Genomic DNA, 21581 nt, shown 5'->3' with positions numbered 1-21581 from the left:
ACGTCTACAGTCACACAGGCTGCTCAATCCCCATCCCTCATCCCACTCAACTTTCATACTCTTATTCCATGGTGGTTTTAGATTTTAACAAGGAGACAGGTAGAGTACCCTTTAGCTAAATAACAGAGGCTGAGTCTTGGGAAGATTTCACATGGTCAGTCAGTCAGGAGGATGAGAAAGCATTTGTGGACAGAGAACCCTTCTGGCACCCCCGAAAGGACATCAGTGTGGAAGTCACCTACCCAACATATGGAGAGGGTTGCTCTGAAAACTGAGCTAAAGGATGAGGTCAGCCAGCTTGTAGTTTTGTTTGGTACTTAAGTATCAGTACAGCCTTTGTCTTGATACAATGTAGGTGCTTATGTCCAAATACTGAAAGTTTAGAGTAATTTATGAAAATGTCTGAAATACATTGCACTTTTTTCTGTAGTTGTTTCTTCAAAATAAAAAGGTTGTTTGCAAATGCACTCAAAAGTATTTTTAGTTTCTAATAAACTAAAACCTAGAATATTTTTCCTTTTGACTTTTAGTTTCTATGCTGTAAACATAAGCATAAAAGAAAAGCTTAATAAAAGTTTCAACTTTCATTCTGAATGAGAATGTGATAGAATTTACTTGGAGGGAAGAAAAGAATAACATTGAAAATAAAATGATAAAGTAAAATTTTATTTATAAATTCCTAAAAGGAGAATTGAGGTTTGTAAAACCAATTTGGGTACACTTTATGTTGCAAAACATTCTTAAGGCTTAAATAGGATTCCTTTTAATGATAAACTTTCTTTGGGCGTTCATATAACTTCTAGAAGTATGATGTATACCTATTTTTAAGAAATAAATCTATTTGTAAAGTGTATCTAGGTAATACATTTTAGAGCAGTTATAGTAGTACTAAATAATATTGTACATGTGTTACTGACTTAAACATAATGATCCAGGATGAGTAGAAACTATTACATGTTTTTTCTACTCAATGTTCATTCATTTATTTCCATTTACAATGATGAATATATCTAAAGTATGCTAAGCCAGCAGCCAGAAATGCAAGGCCAAAGGATGCCATCTTTATCCAAGAGAGCGGTGAGGATGAGTGACTGTCCTGGCTAGTAATCCGAGTCCTCAGGATCTTGATGATCCACTCTCTCTGGGTCAGGATGGCTCTCTGGGCCCCAGCCCACTTCCCTGGCCCCTGGAGGCGGTACTGGTATGGTGTGCACGGGCCAAAGAGAACCTCCATGGCCAGCTTTGGATCTGAGAGAAACAGGAATAGCAGGTTGGGCTTCACTCCCACCCAGGCGGCGATCTCATCCATGTACTCAATGTGATCCACTTGGATGGTGTGGCGGGGTGTCTTCACATACCTGAAACAAGTGGGAGGACAGAGCTTTGCATCATCTGAAAGCTACCAGTTTACTTCTACTCACCTTAGAGGTGGAAAAACTGAGAACTAGAAAGCTAAATGACAAACCCTGCTCCCCTCAGCCACTGAATGGCAGAGTGTTCACAGAGCTCAAGTTCCCATGCTCTTGTCTCTTCATTTTTCACCGCTCCAGGGAGACTGCACTGCAGGTTAGTTTTGGCAGGGATCCGTACCCTCTAAGATATTCATTTTGTAAATGAAGGACTGCAATCCAGTTAAGTACTTCTCTGTGTGTTGTGTAGGTGGGATGGAAAACTCTTAACTTATAGCCCCCTGTGTGTGTGCAATCAACTAGGGGATGGATAGTCAATCAGTCACTGAGAACATGGCCCCAGGTGCTTGGTGGCTGCAATGGGATAGGGATGCAGTGGTTGTAGCTGCTTTGCGGAGCACAATGACTGCAGCACTGCTGGGAAATGGCAGCTGTTTTTGCGGCTCTGCCTTGATGCAGCTGCTTGATCCAGCATGATGCATATCCAAGGACTGCAAAACACTAGAGGCCCCCTCATATTGCAGGTTTGATTTTCATTATACAGTTTTACTTCTCACATCTAGAAGTAAAGAGTCTTGAGGAAGGAGTGATCTTTTCTAATATGTATAAATGTGTTTTATGGAATATCAGCAGCCCTGTGCACACCTGTACAATGTGGCAAGGGTACAGTATATTTCCTGGTGCAAGAAAACACAAAGTGTCATATTAGAGATGTGTGAGAGTTGGTACCTCTCTTGCATGAACTGAACATTTGTTCCATGGTGTGGGACCTTCACCATAGCATAAAGTTTGTGGCCTTCACATCTGAGAACAGAAGACTTGTTTTAGGTACTGTTACATAAGAAGAAACCACAATGTCTCCATTTTACACCACTCTCCATTGTCATATCGGAAATGTTTAGCAATATGCCTGCCGTAATATGCACAAAATAGATTTTCTTTGAATGAATTAGAGACATTTCACCTCTTCTTCCAAATATTGATAAGAATGGTACTTGAATACTTCAACCAATGGTGTTCTTTGTGTTGCAACTTTTGTAAAACTGAGTATAAAGTGGAGTGGAGTTAGAGTCTGTCATACAGAGTGAAGTAAGTCAGAAAGAGAAAAACAAATACAGTATGCTAACACATATATACGGAATCTAAGGGAAAAAAAAAAAAGGCCATGAAGAACCTAGTGGCAAGACGGGAATAAAGACACAGACCTACTAGAGAATGGACTTGAGGATATGGGGAGGGGGTGGGGTGAGATGTGACAGGGTAAGAGAGTGTCATGGACATATATACACTACCAAATGTAAAATAGATAACTAGTGGGAAGCAGCCGCATAGCACAGGGACATCAGCTCGGTGCTTTGTGACCACCTAGAGGGGTGGGATGGGGAGGGGGGGAGGGAGGGAGATGCAAGAGGGAAGAGATATGGGAACATATTGTATATGTATAACTGATTCACTTTGTTGTAAAGCAGAAGCTAACACACTATTGTAAGGCAATTATACTTCAATAAAGATGTTTAAAAAAAAAAGTGGAGTGGGTTAATGAGAATGAATTTTGTTTCCTTATATGGACACATATACAACCACATTACAGTCTTTAAAATCCTAAAATGATGTGGCAAGGTAATTAAGATATTAATTTGTATATTTTCTGTGTATATTACTGTTCTCCACCATTGTATCAAAGTAGTTGAGCTTTTTGTATTTCCTTTTCTCAAACATTTTTTGTTACATGGTCAAAGAGATAGCTTCCTTGCAGAATATTTCCACTTCTAGCTTTTGTTTGCTTAAATACTAGGCTCAGGAAGAAAATGTAATATCTTTGAAGGCAACAAGAAGGGAGAGGGGGAGATTTCACACAGTGTGTGAAATAGAAGAGTGGTGTGAAATAGTCTAGGAACCCATGGCAAGATTTCAGAGGGAATAGCTGTGTTGGGTCCCTGGGGAGACTGGACTCTGAGCCCATCTCAGCTGGAGACCCCATCCTCAGCAAAGATCCCTTTACCCTAATTATGGCAGGAAAGTCAAAAGCCTCCAGACTTTAAAAGTGTACTTTAGACCTAAGCAATGAGGATGCCAGTATGGAATATGATGTGGTGAAAATCAGAGACTGTGCCCATGTTTTGGGGAATCACATATGTTTCCTGGATTCTGGTGAGACCCTGGAAGACATAACCAATAATGACTGAGTTTAAAGACTGAAATTCAGATTTAATATGACTTAAAGAGAATAAATACGATTATTTGTTGCAGAACTGAGTTAGGGGACTAAGATTCATACTTCATTTTGTGTTGCATAATTACTTAGGATATGGAGGAAAAACCCCACAGAATTGAGTGAGATGAGCATGGATTTTGATCCCAGATTAGGGATTCCATGATCCCTATGATGGTTCCCAACTAGTTGTTACTAATTATTTATTTACCGTTTTTCCATAGCTCTTTCCCTCTGGGCAAAATCTGCCATCATGTTCTTCACCGAGGGTAATTGGCCTAGTCCTAGAATAGACAATTCAGAGTCTGTCAGGTTTCCAAGTGTTGAAGGAAGAGAACTAATGGTAAGAAGAAACCCCTTTTATGAATTATATTCATTCTTTTGTTTCCTTAATAATTTAAAACTCATATATTTTTGACATTGTGCTATTGTTCTGAGATTGCTCTACTGTCTTCCATTTGAAATTGTCTTATCTCAAATGTCCTATTATCTTAAATATTTCAGGAACGAATTATACTATTTTTGTGTGTTGATACTGTATCATCGTGGACAATTCTGACTTATGTCATTTGAAATTTTTGATCTCACCTTCAGTAGAGATTTTTTTTCTTCTGGGACTTCCTTGCAGCTTGATGTAAGAGCAATTCCACAATTGCTTTTGCTGTGTACTCTAACTATATTATGATCTATCAATTTCTTGCTTTAGGAATTTAGATATCTTGTACATTTGGACACCACACCTGTGTATGTCTTAGGCCTGAAGTTTCTATTTCTCATGGGAATCTATTTTCCCAGTCCAGAAACCCATACAAAATAAATCTTAATGTTTTCCTGTGATAAAGGTAAAAGTTTTTCTAGACTCCATTTCATTCAGAGGGTAGCTCTCTAAGCTCCCTACTATATGCAGGAGTCATACTTTGAAATCTACATGTCATGTGTTCCCTATGCTTAGCTGGGTTTTAAAATTCTAGACCATAACTCATAGGGTCTCTTTAGCCCAATATTTCCTCTGGCTATCTTGATATCAGCTCATGTACGTACTGCTCTGGCTTTAAGTTCCCTTTTCATTTCTGAGTCCAAGAATTTCCTATTACTTATTTTGAATCCACTTTATATCATTATTGTTATATTTATCTGTAGTGGGAAGAGGTGAATAGTTGTCAATGTTAGCTCAAGCTACCAGATTGTTAGAACCAGAAGTCTCTCAATCCTGTTAATCTTAGAACCCAGAGAATTTTAATAATTTCTACAGAATCCTCTTTTATTATGCACTATTAATTAAGATATATATCAGGTATATTCATATATATTCATATTATATATACATATAAATTCAGATGTATTCATATATGTATTAACACGTGAATATACCTGATTTTATTAAAAATTCAATCCCATGAAATAATGTGTGTGTGTGTTGGCTCACTACATGGACAGCATCTGTGTTACCTATTTCATTGATCAAGTCTGAGCTGCTTCCTGGCTGTTGTGCATAAGATCAGACTGATTTCTTGGAGATCACAGACAATCCAGACTCTGGGGAAAATGAGAGAATTAACCCTTATGAAGGCTCTGAAATCTCTTTTTGTTAGAGAATCATAGAATTTCATGTCTGTTCATGTCATCAATCAGCTCTCATCACATATCTTACCGTCTACTATTACATCCTTGAGTAAGGAACACCCATTCTTTCCTTAAACGTTTCTAGAAATGGGGATTGTGTCACTGCCCAAGTTAGCCTGTTCATTTTCAAACAGCTCTGGTTATTAGAACAATCTTCTTTACTTTGAGCTGAAATCTATTCCTCTCTAGTGTCTATTCATTAATTCTAGTTTTGCCTTCTCAGGTGACATAGAATGAGTGCATGTTCTTTATATAATGATTCTCAAATATTTGAAAAAAACCATTATCAATTTTTTGGTGAAATATTCCTCTTTTTAATGATTTTAAATCAGATTACCATCCTAGTTGTTTACTTCTTGACTTGCTCCAGTTTGTTAAGGCTCTTCATAAGATGTTGTTCTCAGTGCATAGTATTCCATATAACAGATGAAAGTATAGTGCAGAACCATGGATGAATTCCTACATTTCTTTTCCTAAAAGAGCTTTTGTTGAAAGTTGGGGCTTTAGTAAGAATCATTAATACACAATACTATGAGATGGTCAGGATTTGTTTCAGATTTTTAAGAGTAATTTGTTAACCTTCATAATTATCATATATAACATAATAACTAAAGACATCTTAATAAGTTATGACTTTTAGGAAAGCAATTTGGGAAATTGAAGATAGTAAGACATAAAATAGAACAGACATCTTTCTTATGTTAATTACCCATACTTTGCATACCAGTATGTAGTATCAGGGTATCACAACTTGTTTTGTGCTAACCCAAATATTTGTACAAACGGGTCATTAAAAAACAAGAGGTCTCAACAGAAATTAAATTCTCTGTGAGCTTTTCTGGGTCTCAAAATAAAACCACCTTACAGTGGCCAGTTTTGCCTACTAACATACAGGTGGTCAAATCAATAAAGACTAGCTTACACTTATAAGGTTTCTTAAAGAAGTCTCCTATGGATTCAAAATATTATTGCTTTCTGGTTTCAAGCAAATATTTAGTCAGAAAAAGGCAAAATACATTTAATAATAAAAGTCACACTTACATTCTAGAGGTTATGTCCAATGAGTAGGGCATAAAATTAATGGTTCCAGACTGCCAAGATTCAAATTCTGATGGGATGTGATAAAATAGCTCTAGATGAAAAAACATGCATTTGGAACAATACTGAAGTAGAGAGAAGACACCAGCCCCTGGCATTGTGCTGAGACAGAATGTTGACTCCAGTAAGGTGGAATGAAATTTAGATGAGCTTCTACCTCTTACGGGGCACTGAGCAGAAAGTCAAGGCATCCTCATTGCATTCAGTTTGGTAGTCAGTTTTGAGGCATAAGTTGATTGGGTTAGGCAGGCATTGAATTAGACTTGGGGTAGAATCATGAATAAAACAACACTCCTTACCTTCAAGCGTCTTGCTATTAGTGGCAAATACAGATTTACAAACAAATAATATGCTGTGATAAGGGTATAGGAAGGTGCCCTGCAGAGAGGGAGGGATCATGGAGAGCAGTAGCTTTGGCAGTTGGGGAAAGCAAGCAGTGAGATATATGGATTTAAAACTGTGCTCTGGAATGATTGGAGTTACAGATGTTGCAGGAGAGCAGGATGCAAGGGTGTAAAAGTGTTTATGAGATAATTTGTCTTAGGTAGCCTATGGGTATAAATGGGACTGGGAAGCCTGCAGATGTCTGAAGTTCAACTCAGTTCAAGATGCACAAACAAAACATTCCAGACACCACCCACTGATGGCACTTGGGCTTAATGCACTTCATCCTGTCAAGGTTGACTGAGGACCTGGGAAAGGCTGCACAATGAGATGAAGGTTTTTAATGACTACCACTGAACAGGAAAGGGAGACAAGAGGCAGGAAATTGCATGTTCAAGTAATTAGGGTAGTTTGAAATGGAGAATTGTCTCTGGCTTTATGTGATTTTTTCAAAATTAATTTTTATTGGAGTATAGTTGCTTTACAATGTTGTATTAGTTTCTACTATACAGCAAAAAGAATCAGCTATACATAGACATATATCCCCTCTTTTTAGGATTTCCTAAATGACCATTTAGGTCACCGCCGTGCATTAAGTAGAGATCCCTGTCCTATACGGTATGTTCTCATTAGTTGTCTATTTTATACATAGTATCAATAGTGTATATGTGTCAATCCCAAGCTCCTAATTCCTCCCAACCCTCCCTTTCCCCTTTGGTATCCATTCATTTGTTCTCTATATCTGTGTCTCTATTTCTGCTTTGCAAATAAGATCATCTATACCATTTTCCCAGAAAGAGAAAAACAAATGTCGTACATTAACACATATATGTATAGTGTGATTTTATGTAGGCTTGGTTAGCAAATCATATGCCAGTTTAGTGATCTTCAAAGAGAAGTCAGTGAGTGAAACCATCCAATGGGGAGCAAGAAGAAAATATTAGACTTTTACTGTATTTTTGTTCTAAATATAAGCACTACATTAAGCCTTATTGTATTTAACATATGTGTTGATGCTGACATATATCTGCGTCAAAAGGTGGAGGCACATGCCATCTGCGGTGACCCTGAGGGACGCGGAGGGGATGGCAATCGTGCCCCCACTTGGTCTTTTGCTCTCAGTGTCTTGTGGCCTGAGCTGGGTTATGTGGGTTTATAGATTATATCAATCAAGTTCAACCAAACTAACCTCTGCAAAAGAACATGTGGCTTAAAAAGGGTTACTGCCAAGAAACCTTGATTGAAGGTAATATTAATAATGTTATTAATGTAATAATAATTGTTAATAATCAATTAACAAGAAAGTCTGAGCTGACACTTCTTTTATTCCAAGTATGAGCTCTTTATCTACTCCATTAGAGGTAAAAAATAATGATGACACCATCAGATTTGTCAACATCTTTTGTTAGGTCAGTGTAGAAAAGCACTCGAGTACCATGTACTAGAATTCCCTACCGTTAACAGACTTCTCCTAAAATCCGTTAGTGACTCTCCTTTTTCATTTACAATATGATTTGATTTGTGAAGGGTGATTTATAACAGGGATTGTCAAACTATGGCCCATGGGCCAAATCCAGCCCACAGAACGGTCTTTACATTTTAAATAGTTGGGGGAAAAAGAATATTTTATGAGATGTGAAAATTATATGAAATTCAAATTTCAATATCCATAGATAAACTTGTGTTGTGTTTTATCCACAGATAAAATAAACAACCACGCTTATTATTATTATTGTTATTATTATCATTTTACCTATTATCTATGGCTGCTTTTGCACTACAACAGCAGAGTTGAATAGTTGCAACAGAGACTATATGACTTGCAAAGCCTAAAATATTTATTATCTGGTTCTTTGTAGAAAAAGTTTGACACCTTTTGGATTGTATACACAGATTGTAGAACTCATATGATATGTAAAATAAAAATCTCAATATAAATTTTTTAAAACTTGCATTCAGGATTATTACATGAAATTAACTTCATGAGTAAGTGGCAGACATTGTTCTAGTTGCTTGGAATACATCAGTGAAGAAAACGAAGGTGCCTGCTCTTGTGGAAGTTACATTCTTGTGGGGGTAGACTGCCAAAAATCAATCAACATGATAAATAAGTAAAATATAGAGCATGTTGGAAGATGATAAGTGTTATGGAAAAAGAAAAGGTAGAGAGGATTGAGAATATAGCTGGTGGAATAGGGGGTAGGGGTGCCTTATTCTTTAATTTGTTTCCCTAAACTTAGTAATTTATTATCATTTTCCCCTCCAAACTTCTTTTGAAAATACAGGACCAATAATTTACTTTAAGTATTTTCTGAATCAAGTTATGGGATAGTACACAAAATGAATTATTGGACTATAAGACTTATGTGTTCCTCTGAGTTGCTGGGAAAAAAGAAGAAATACAGATAAAATATTCTACTCCTTGGAACACTTACTTCCAGAAATGGAAACTCAATTGTAAAGATGCTTGAGGAAACTCCTTGGCAGATAATGCACATAATCCTCTAAGTTGGACCCTGGGCACAGGTCAATAGTTTTCCAGTAAGATTAAATGGAAATAGGTAATGTTTTTCACAACATCCTGTTGAAGCATCATATCAATAATAATAGCTGACCTACCAGCTAAGCTACTCTTCTGCTTCTCACTATTTGCTTGATTTTAGTTATATGTACGATATGTTTAAGACCATTCTTTAGGAGTCATTCTGCTCTCACTGGTAAACATGGAAACAGGTGAAGTTGACATCGCCACAGTCACCTGTATCCAGTCATCTGTCCAGTGAAGCTGGAAAGGTTTGTTCCACTCAGCTTTGTTTTCTTCTCAGAGTACCTCTCTCTCCTTGTTTCTGAAACCCCTTCGTTCAAGCTTATGGAGTGCCTTCTAAGTATGACAATCTGCTAAGTACCAAAAAGGATACAATAACAAATGAAGAAAATAAAAGAACAAGAAAGAAAATAAAAGCAGAAGATATAATCCCAGTGTTTGAAGAATTTGCATTGGGGAAGAAATACTCATAAAAGTAGGTGCTCCCAGCATTTCTGTTCCAGCAATCTTTCTTTAAATTTTTATTTCCTTCATTAAGAAGTATAAATAAATTCTATTTATCTTGCCAAGGAAAAAAATGTACTGGGACTATCCTCTAAAAAGATCTTTCACTAGCATGATCCTTGGAAAAAACTAATTATTGTAACTTCAGTTTTTTTAGATTTAACTCTTTGTTAAAAATTGCATTATAATTGACATATAACATTATATTAATTTCAGGTGTACAATGTAATGGTTAAATATTTGTATATATTGCAAAATGATCACCACAATGTCTAGTTAACAATTGTCACCATACATAGTTATAAAATATTTTTCTTGTGATGAAGACATTTAAGATCTACTCTCTTAACGTTCAAATATGCCATGCAGTATTATTAACTATAGTCACCATGCTCTACACTATATCCACAGGACTTAATTATTTTATAACTGGAATTTTGTACCTTTTCGTCCCCTGCACCCATTTCACTCACCTCCTATCCCCTGCCTCTGGCCAGCAGCAATCTGTTCTCTGTATCTGTGAGCATTTTTTTAACATCTGTATTGGAGTATAATTGTTTTACACTGTTGTGTTAGTTTCTGCTGTATAACAAAGTGATTCAGCTGTATGTATACATATATCCTCATATCTCCTCCCTCTTGTGTCTCCCTCCCACATTCCCTATCACACCCATCTAGTTGGTCACAAAGCACCGAGCTGATCTCCCTGTGCCATGCAGCTGCTTCCCACTAGCTATCTATTTCACATTTCGTACTGTATATATGTCAATGCTACTCTCTCACTTTGTCCCAGCTTACCCTTACCCCTCCTCATGTCCTCAAGTCCATTCTCTATGCCTGCATCTTTATTCCTGTCCTGCCCCTAAGTTCATCAGAACAATTTTTTTTTTTTTTTTAGATTCCATGTATATGTGTCAGCATATGGTATTTGTTTTTCTCTTTCTGACTTACTTCACTCTGTATGACAGACTCTAGGTCTATCCACCTCACTACAAATAACTCAATTTCATTTCTTTTTATGGCTAATATTCCATAGTATATATGTGACACATCTTCTTCATCCATTCATCTGTCGATTGACACTTAGGTTGCTTCCATGTCCTGGCTATTGTAAATAGAGCTGCAATGAATATTGTGGTACATGACTCCTTTTGAATTTTGGTTTTCTCAGGGTATATGTCCAATAGTGGGATTGCTGGGTCATGTGGCAGTTCTATTTTTAGTTTTTTAAGGAACCTCCATACTGTTCTCCATAGTGGCTGTATCAATTTACATTCCCACCAACAGTACAAGAGGGTTCCCTTTTCTCCACACCCTCTCCAGCACTTATTGTTTGTAGATTTTTTGATGATGGCTATTCTGACTGGTGTGAGGTGATACCTCATTGTAGTTTTGATTTGCATTTCTCTAATGATTAGTGATGTTGAGCATCCTTTCATATGTTTGTTGGCAATCTGTATATCTTCTTTGGAGAAATTTCTTTTTAGGTCTTCTGCCCATTTTTGGATTGGGTTATTTGTTTTTTTTGATATTGAGCTGCAGGAGCTGCTTGTAAATGTTGGAGATTAATCCTCTGTCAGTTGCTTCATTTGCAAATATTTTCTCCCATTCTGAGGGTTGTCTTTTTGTCTTGTTTATGGTTTCCTGTGCCGTGCAAAAGCTTTTAAGTTTCATTAAGTCCCATTTGTTTATTTTTGTTTTTATTTCCTTTTCTCTAGGAGGTGGGTCAAAAAGGATCTTGCTGTGATTTATGTCATAGAGTGTTCTGCCTATGTTTTCCTCTAAGAGGTTTATAGTGTCTGGCCTTACATTTAAGTCTTTAATGCATTTTGAGTTTATTTTTGTGTATGGTGTTAAGGAGTGTTCTAATTTCATTCTTTTACATGTAGCTGTCCAGTTTTCCCAGTACCACTTATTGAAGGGGCTGTCTTTTCTGCATTGTATATTCTTGCCTCCTTTATCAAAAATAAGGTGACCATATGTGTTTGGGTTAATCTCTGGGCTTTCTATCCTTTTCCATTGATCTATATTTCTGTTTTTGTGCCAGTACCATACTGTCTTGATTACTGTAGCTTTGTAGTATACTCTGAAGTCTGGGAGCCTGATTCCTCCAGCTCTGTTTTTCATTCTCAAGATTGCTTTGGCTATTCGGGGTCTTTTGTTTTTCCATACAAATTGTGAAATTTTTTGTTCTAGTTCTGTGAAAAATGCCAGTGGTAGTTTGATAGGGATTGCAGCGAATCTGTAGATTGCTTTGGGTAGCAGAGTCATTTTCACAATATTGATTCTTCTAACCCAAGAACATGGTATATCTCTCCACCTGTTTGAATCATCTTTAATTTCTTTCATCAGTGTCTTACAGTTTTCTGCACACAGGTCTTTTGTCTCCTTAGGTAGGTTTATTCCTAGGTATTTAATTCTTTTTCTTGAAATAGTAAATGAGAGTGATTCCTTAATTTCTCTTTCAGATTTTTCATCTTTTTTTTTTAAACATCTTTATTGAAGTATAATTGCCTTACAATGGTGTGTTAGCTTCTGCTTTATAACAAAGTGAATCAGTTATACACATACAATATGTTCCCATATCTCTTCCCTCTTGCATCTCCCTCCCTCCCACCCTCCCCATCCCACCCCTCTAGATGGTCACAAAGCACCGAGCTGATCTCACTGTGCTATGTGGCTGCTTCCCACTAGCTATCTATTTTACATTTGGTAGTGTATATATGTCCATGCCACTCTCTTACCCTGTCACATCTCACCCCACTCCCTCCCCATATCCTCAAGTCCATTCTCTAGTAGGTCTGTGTCTTTATTCCCGTCTTGCCACTAGGTTCCTCATGGCCTTTTTTTTTTCCCTTAGATTCCGTATATATGTGTTAGCATACTGTATTTGTTTTTCTCTTTCTGACTTACTTCACTCTGTATGACAGACTCTAACTCTATCCACCTCATTACAAATACCTCCATTTCATTTCTTTTTATGGCTGAGTAATATTCCATTGTATATATGTGCCACATCTTCTTTATCCATTCATCTGTCGATGGACATTTAGGTTGCTTCCATGTCCTGGCTATTGTAAATAGAGCTGCAATGAACATTTTGGTACATGACTCTTTTTGAACTATGGTTTTCTCAGGGTATATGCCCAGTAGTGGGATTGCTGGGTCGTATGGTAGTTCTATTTGTAGTTTTTTAAGGAACCTCCATACTGTTCTCCATAGTGGCTGTATCAATTTACATTCCCACCAACAGTGCAAGAGTGTTCCCTTTCCTCCACACCCTCTCCAGCATTTATTGTTTCTAGATTTTTTGATGATGGCCACTCTGATCAGTGTGAGATGATATCTCATTGTAGTTTTGATTTGCATTTCTCTAATGATTAATGATGTTGAGCATTCTTTCATGTGTCTGTTGGCAATCTGTATATCTTCTTTGGAGAAATGTCTATTTAGGTCTTCTGCCCATTTTTGGATTGGGTTTTTTGTTTTTTTGTTATTGAGCTGCATGAGCTGCTTGTAAATCTTGGAGATTAATCCTTTGTCAGTTGCTTCATTTGCAAATATTTTCTCCCATTCTGAGGGTTGTCTTTTGGTCTTGTTTATGGTTTTCTTTGCTGTGCAAAAGCTTTTAAGTTTCATTAGGTCCCATTTGTTTATTTGTGTTCTTATTTCCATTTCTCTGGGAGCTGGGTCAAAAAGAATCTTGCTGTGTTGTATGTCATAGAGTGTTCTGCCTATGTTTTCCTCTAAGAGTTTGATAGTGTTTGGCCTTACACTTAGGTCTTTAATCCATTTTGAGTTTATTTTTGTGCATGGTGTCAGGGAGTGTTCTAATTTCATACTTTTACATGTATCTGTCCAATTTTCCCAGCACCACTTATTGAAGAGGCTGTCTTTTCTCCACTGTATATGCTTGCCTCCTTTATCAAAGATAAGATGACCATATGTGTGTGGGTTTATCTCTGGGCTTTCTATCCTGTTCCATTGATCTATATTTCTGTTTTTGTGCCAGTACCAAACTGTCTTGATTACTGTAGCTTTGTAGTATAGTCTGAAGTCAGGGAGCCTGATTCCCCCAGCTCCATTTTTCGTTCTCAAGATTGCTTTGGCTATTCGGGGTCTTTTGTTTTTCCATACAAATTGTGAAATTTTTTGTTCTAGTTCTGTGAAAAATGCCAGTGGTAGTTTGATAGGGATTGCATTGAATCTGTAGATTGCTTTGGGTAGTAGAGTCATTTTCACAATGTTGATTCTTCCAATCCAGGAACATGGTATATCTCTCCATCTATTTGTATCATCTTTAATTTCTTTCATCAGTGTCTTACAGTTTTCTGCACACAGGTCTTTTGTCTCCTTAGGTAGATTTATTCCTAGATATTTTATTCTTTTTGTTGCAATGGTAAACGGGAGTGTTTTCTTAATTTCACTTTCAGATTTTTCATCATTAGTGTATAGAAATGCGAGAGATTTCTGTGCATTAATTTTGTATCCTGCTACTTTACCAAATTCATTGATTAGCTCTAGGAGTTTTCTGGTAGCATCTTTAGGATTCTCTATGTATAGTATCATGTCATCTGCAAATAGTGACAGCTTTACTTCTTCTTTTCCGATTTGGATTCCTTTTATTTCTTTGTCTTCTCTGATTGCTGTGGCTAACACTTCCAAATCTATGTTGAATAATAGTGGTGAGAGTGGGCAACCTTGTCTTGTTCCTGATCTTAGTGGAAATGGTTTCAGTTTTTCACCATTGAGGACAATGTTGGTTGTGGGTTTGTCATATATGGCCTTTATTATGTTGAGGAAAGTTCCCTCTATGCCTACTTTCTGCAGGGCTTTTATCATAAATGGGTGTTGAATTTTGTCGAAAGCTTTCTCTGCATCTATTGAGATGATCATATGGTTTTTCTCCTTCAATTTGTTAATATGGTGTATCACATTGATTGATTTGCGTATATTGAAGAATCCTTGCATTCCTGGGATAAACCCCACTTGATCATGGTGTATGATCCTTTTAATGTGCTGTTGGATTCTGTTTGCTAGTATTTTGTTGAGGATTTTTGCATCTATGTTCATCAGTGATATTGGCCTGTAGTTTTCTTTCTTTGTGATATCTTTGTCTGGTTTTGGTATCAGGGTGATGGTGGCCTCGTAGAATGAGCTGGGGAGTGTTCCTCCCTCTGCAATATTTTGGAAGAGTTTGAGAAGGATAGGTGTTAGCTCTTCTCTAAATGTTTGATAGAATTCACCTGTGAAGCCATCTGGTCCTGGGCTTTTGTTTGTTGGAAGGTTTTTAATCACAGTTTCAATTTCAGTGCTTGTGATTGGTCTGTTCATATTTTCTATTTCTTCCTGGTTCAGTCTCGGCAGTTTGTGCATTTCTAAGAATCTGTCCATTTCTTCCAGGTTGTCCATTTTATTGGCATAGAGTTGCTTGTAGTAATCTCTCATGATCTTTTGTATTTCTGCAGTGTCAGTGGTTACTTCTCCTTTTTCATTTCTAATTCTATTAATTTGAGTCTTCTCCCTTTTTCTCTTGATGAGTCTGGCTAATGGTTTATCAATTTTGTTTATCTTCTCAAAGAACCAGCTTTTAGTTTCATTGATTTTTGCTATTGTTTCCTTCATTTCTTTTTCATTTATTTCTGACCTGATCTTTATAATTTCTTTTCTTCTGCTGGCTTTGGGGATTTTTTGTTCTTCTTTCTCTAATTGCTTTAGGTGCAAGGTTAGGTTGTTTATTCGAGATGTTTCCTGTTTCTTGAGGTAGGCTTGTATTGCTATAAACTTCCCTCTTAGCACTGCTTTTGCTGTGTCCCATAGGTTTTGGGTCGTCATATCTCCATTGTCATTTGTTTCTAGGTATTTTTTTAAAATTAATTAATTAATTTATTTTTATTTTTGGCTGTGTTGGGTCTTCGTTTCTGTGCGAGGGCTTTCTCTAGTTGTGGCGAGCGGGGCCACTCTTCATTGCGGTGCGCAGGCCTCTCTTGTTGCGGAGCACAAGCTCCAGACGTGCAGGTTCAGTAGTTGTGGCTCATGGGCCTAGTTGCTCTGCGGCATGTGGGATCTTCCCAGACCAGGGTTTGAACTCGTGTCCCCTGCATTGGCAGGCAGACCCTCAACCACTGTGCCACCAGGGAAGCCCTGTTTCTAAGTATTTTGTGATTTCCCCTTTGATTTCTTCAGTGATCACTTCGTTATTAAGTAGTGTATTGTGTAGCCTCCATGTGTTTGTATTTTTTACAGGTCTTTTCCTGTAATTGATATCTAGTCTCATAGCGTTGTGGTCGGAAAAGATACTTGATACGATTTCAATTTTCTTAAATTTACCAAGGCTTGATTTGTGACCCAAGATATGATCTATCCTGGAGAATGTTCCATGAGCACTTGAGAAAAATGTGTATTCTGTTGTTTTTGGGTGGAATGTCCTATAAATATCAATTAAGTCCATCTTGTTTAATGTATCATTTAAAGCTTGTGTCTCCTTATTTATTTTCATTTTGGATGATCTGTCCATTGGTGAGAGTGGGGTGTTAAAGTCCCCTACTATGATTGTGTTGCTGTCGATTTCCCCTTTTATGGCTGTTAGTATTTGCCTTATGTATTGAGGTGCTCCTATGTTGGGTGCATAAATATTTACAATTGTTATACCTTCCTCTTGGATCGATCCCTTGATCATTATATAGTGTCCTTCTTTGTCTCTTGTAATAGTCTTTATTTTAAAGTCTATTTTGTCTGATATGAGAATTGCTACTCCAGCTTTCTTTTGATTTCCATTTGCATGGAATATCTTTTTCTATCCCCTCACTTTCAGTCTGTATGTGTCTCTAGGTCTGAAGTGGGTCTCTTGTAGACAGCATATATATGGGTCTTGTTTTTGTATCCATTCAGCCAGCCTGTGTCTTTTGGTGGGAGCATTTAATCCATTTACATTCAAGGTAATTATCGATATGTATGTTCCTATTCCCATTTCTTAAATGTTTTGGGTTTGTTATTGTAGGTGTTTTCCTTCTCTTGTGTTTCTTGCCTAGAGAAGTTCCTTTAGCATATGTTGTAAAGCTGGTTTGGTGGTGCTGAACTCTCTCAGCTTTTGCTTGTCTGTAAAGGTTTTAATTTCTCCATCGAATCTGAATGAGATCCTTGCTGGGTAGAGTAATCTTGGTTGTAGGTTTTTCTCCTTCATCACTTTAAGTATATCCTGCCACTCTCTTCTGGCTTGCAGAGTTTCTGCTGAAAGATCAGATGTTAACCTTATGGGGATTCCCTTGTGTGTTATTTGTTGTTTTTCCCTTGCTGCCTTTAATATGTTTTCCTTATATTTAATTTTTGACAGTTTGATTAATATGTGTCTTGGCGTGTTTCTCCTTGGGTTTATCCTGTATGGGACTCTCTGTGCTTCCAGGACTTGATTAACTATTTTCTTTCCCATATTAGAGAAGTTTTCAACTATAATCTCTTCAAATATTTTCTCAGTCCCTTTCTTTTTCTCTTCTTCTTCTGGGACCCCTATAATTCGAATGTCGGTGCGTTTAATGTTGTCCCAGAGGTCTCTGAGACTGTCCTCAGTTCTTTTCATTCTTTTTTCTTTATCCTGCTCTGTAGTAGTTATTTCCACCATTTTATCTTCCAGGTCACTTATCCTTTCTTCTGCCACAGTTATTCTGCTATTGATCCCATCTAGAGTATTTTTAATTTCATTTATTGTGTTTTTCATCATTGCTTGGTTCCTCTTTAGTTCTTCTACGTCCTTGTTAAATGTTTCTTGCATTTTGTCTATTCTATTTCCAAGATTTTGGATCATCCTTACTATCATTATTCTGAATTCTTTTTCAGGTAGACTACCTATTTCCTCTTCATTTGTTAAGTCTGGTGTGTTTTGACCCTGCTCCTTCATCTGCTGTGTGTTTTTCTGTCATTTCATTTTGCTTATCTTACTGTGTTTGGGGTCTCCTTTTCACAGGCTGCAGGTTCGTAGTTCCCGTTGTTTTTGGTGTCTGTCCCCAGTGGCTAAGGTTGGTTCAGTGGGTTGTGTAGGCTTCCTGGTGGAGGGAACTAGTGCCTGAGTTCTGGTGGATGAGGCTGGGTCTTGTCTTTCTGGTGGGCACGTCCACGTCTGGTGGTGTATTTTGGGGTGTCTGTGGCCTTATTATGATTTTAGGCAGCCTCTCTGCTAATGGATGGGGCTGTGTTCCTCTCTTGCTAGTTGTTTGGCATAGGGTGTTCAGCACTGTAGCTTGCTGGTCATTGAGTGATGCTGGGTCTTGATGTTGAGATGGAGATCTCTGAGAGATATTTGCCGTTTGGTATTACGTGGAGCTGGGAGGTCTCTTGTGGACCAGTGTCCTGAAGTTGGCTCTCCCACCTCAGAGGCACGGCCCTGATGCCTGGCTGGAGCACCAAGAGCCTTTCGTCCACACGGCTCAGAGTAAAAGGGAGAAAAAATAGAAAGAAAGAAAGAGGCTATAATATAGTGAAGTAAAATAAAGCTATTATAAAGCAAAGCTATACAGACAAAATCTCACCCAGAAGCATATACATATACACTCACAAAAAAAGGGAAAGGGGAAAAATTAATATATCCTGCTCCCAAAGTCCACCTCCTGAATTTGGGATGATTCGTTGTCTATTCAGGTATTCAACAGATGCAGGTACATCAAGTTGTTTGTGGAGTTTTAATCCGCTGCTTCTGAGGCTGCTGGGAGAGATTTCCCCTTCTCTGTTCGCACAGCTCCTGGAGATCAGCTTTGGATTTGGACCCGCCTCTGCGTGTAGGTCGCCTGAGTGCGTCTGTTCCCCGCCCAGACAGGACGGGGTTAAAGGAGCAGCTGCTTCGGGGGCTCTGGCTCACTCAGGCCGTGGGGAGGGAGGGGTACAGAGGAGGCGGGGCGAGCCTGCGGCGGCCGAGGCCGGCGTGACGTTGCACCAGCCCGAGGCGCGCAGTGCGTTCTCCCGGGGATGTTGTCCCCGGATCCCGGGACCCTGGCAGTGGCGGGCTGCACAGGCTACCGGGAGGGGCGGTGTGGAGAGTGACCTGTGCTCACACACAGGCTTTTTGGAGGCGGCAGCAGCAGCCCCAGCGTCTCACGCCCGTCTCTGGGGTCCGCGCTGATCGCCGCGGCTCGCACCCTTCTCTGGAGTTCGTTTAGGCGGTGCTCTGAATCCCCTCTCCTCGCGCACCAGGAAACACAGAGGGAAGAAAAAGTCTCTTGCCTCTTCGGCAGCTGCAGACTTTTTCCCCGGACTCCCTCCCAGCTAGCTGTGGTGCGCTAACCCCTTCCGGCTGTGTTCACGCTGCCAGCCCCAGTCCTCTCCCTGCGATCCGACCGAAGCCAAGCCTCAGCTCCCAGCCCCGCCCGCCCCGGCGGGGGAGCAGACAAGCCTCTCGGGCTGGTGAGCGCTACTCGGCGCCGAGCCTCTGTGCGGGAATCTCTCCGCTTTGCCCTCCGCGCCCCTGTGGCTGCGCTCTCCTCCGTGGCTCCGAAGCTTCCCCCCTCTGCCACCCACAGTCTCTGTCCGCAAAGGGGCTTCCTAGTGCGTGGAAACCTTTCCTCCTTCACGGCTCCCTCCCACTGGTGCAGGTGCCGTCCCTATTCTTTTGTCTCTGTTATTTCTTTTTTCTTTTGCCCTACCCAAGTACGGGGGGAGTTTCTTGCCTTTTTGGAGGTCGGACGTTTTCTGCCAGCGTTCAGTGGGTGTTCTGTAGGAGCAGTTCCACGTGTAGATGTATTTCTACTGTATCTGTGGGAAGGAAGGTGCTCTCCGCGTCTTACTCTTCCGCCATCTTCTCTCCTCCACACCTTTGCTTTTCTGAGGCAACCTGGAGTAGATTTCTGGACTGGTGGGGCAATGAGGGTAGACCTTAATGTCGAGTAGCCTGGTAAAGAGTTTTTAAATGGGGTGACCCTCTGTACACTTTAAAAATATACAATTTTTTATTATCAATCATATCTTAAGAAATTTGGGGGAGAAATCTGTTTTACAGAATATCAGGACTAAGCTCAGACATAGCCTGTAATATAAGTGACTGACCCAGAGACTGAAATATTTCATCTCTTTGATTAATTGTAAAAGTTTCTGTAAATGTTGTAAATAGTTGCTCTTTCTCCCTGTTTCTTCTTTCCCTGACTTCCTTTAGTCCCTCTTTTGCTCTCCTTTGCACACCCCATATCCTGAAAATACCCTCGATAATACCTGAAATAACCTGCTACCTCAATATCCATGATTCTATGAATGTGACCCTAGTGGAAAGAGTTTCTGGTGAAGACGTTTGTTCATTGTTAACTTTTCTAAATCATTGAAGAGATACTTTTTCCTAGCCTGTGTTTTACATATACAACAAAGAACTTGCCAATTCATATAAAAGGAGGCTAGGAGAACTTGGTAACTTAGAACATTTGTCATATTATAGAAATTAAGTATACTTTTCCAGGGCAAGATTTCATATAAACCATTTCATTAGAAATCGCCAATTTTCAGGTCGGCTTTAGCTCAAGTTGTTACTCTGTCCCTTTGGACTTCTGAAATTTCCAATTTTGCCAAATACTCATACATGAGTAATTTTGGAATTATTGGACAATTCACTGCACTGATCTAATCTGAACTGAGGGATAAACACTTGCACATGCCCAGTTTCTTAATTAGTGTGTGTCACTGTTAATCTCTAATATCGTAATGATTGTAGGAGGATTACCCTTTAATAATGACTGAAGTGAGAACAAAGAGGCGAAGGGCTACACAGACACTTTTAAGCCAAAATGGCACAGAGTATGCAGCCTGGTCCCCGGTGAGGATGCGAGCCCTCAGGGGCTTGATGATCTGCTCTCTCTGAGTCAGGATGGCTCCCCGGGCCCCAGCCCACTTCCCTGGCCCTTGTAGGTGGTACTGGTAAGGTGTGCATGGCCCAAAGAAAATTTCCAGAGCCAGCTTTGGATCCCACAGGAAAAGTGAGAACAGGTTGGGTTTCACTCCTATTTCAGAGGCAATTTCAGCCACGTAATCCTTACACTGCACTCTGCGTGTATCACAGGGATTATTCAGGAATCTGAAACCAGAAGGGGAAGGTATCAGAACCTCCATCTCTCCAAGCACAATTTCCTCTAAACATTGGTTGATGATTTCTCCAAAATCTGAGAGATAAAATGAGTTTTCTTGTTTTCACTGACTATGGTCTCAGTGGTTTCTAACAAAATATTCATGCAGTGTATTTTTCCCCATTAAATCCTTCCAAGGATCTTGGATAGTAATAGGTGGGTTTTGGAAGATTTTTGTCTTTTCCTAAATCCTGCACTTTGGCCATGAAATTAATTCTCAATTAGGATCTAGTCTCATTTTGGTAAATCGGTGGTGAGGAATATGCTATGTGAATTGTACAGGCAAGTTATTTAGATACGTGTGACATTAATTTGATTTTAAATATTAATGAAATGCAATTCTTGGCCCAGCTTCTGAAACCAAAGTTACTGGATAATTGACTGTTCTTAGGATAAAGGCTTTGGCTCATAGAGAACACGCTGTGACCTTCACATTGTAGATTCTCAATAGATGTATGCTGAATAGAAATAAATTACATTCCCAGACCCAGTGGTTGAGAAGAATTTTCCATTAAGAAGATTTGGTGCAACCCACAAGCTTCTGACCTCACATCAGAATTTTAATTGGATTCTGTAATGATTTGCTATTTCATTTCTCACATTGGTTTATCTTCTCAACACCTTAAAAGGGTGAAACAATCCTTCCATTTCATCACACATATATTCACATGCTTTACATCTCTAAGGCTATGGTAAGACATAAATTTATAATTGTA

At 38.9% G+C, this 21581-nt stretch overlaps 1 protein-coding gene across 1 annotated transcript in view; it reads right to left on the bottom strand.

The window, feature by feature from the left end:
• Nucleotides 1–982: 982 nt before the first annotated feature.
• Nucleotides 983–21581, bottom strand: part of LOC130709249 (flavin-containing monooxygenase 5-like) — a 34527-nt gene continuing 13928 nt past the window's right edge. The window contains exons 5-7 of the mRNA XM_057557176.1: nucleotides 20466–20816; nucleotides 3833–3958; nucleotides 983–1358 (exon numbers count right to left, since the gene is read on the bottom strand). Of these exons, the coding sequence (XP_057413159.1) occupies nucleotides 983–1358; nucleotides 3833–3958; nucleotides 20466–20816 (853 nt within the window). The remainder of the gene's footprint in view (nucleotides 1359–3832; nucleotides 3959–20465; nucleotides 20817–21581) is intronic.

Source organism: Balaenoptera acutorostrata, chromosome 1 (genome assembly GCF_949987535.1).
Source record: "Balaenoptera acutorostrata chromosome 1, mBalAcu1.1, whole genome shotgun sequence".
NCBI classification, from domain to species: Eukaryota; Metazoa; Chordata; class Mammalia; order Artiodactyla; family Balaenopteridae; genus Balaenoptera; species Balaenoptera acutorostrata.
Note: the sequence above shows the minus strand (reverse complement) of the source record. Positions and strands in the feature narration are given on the sequence as shown.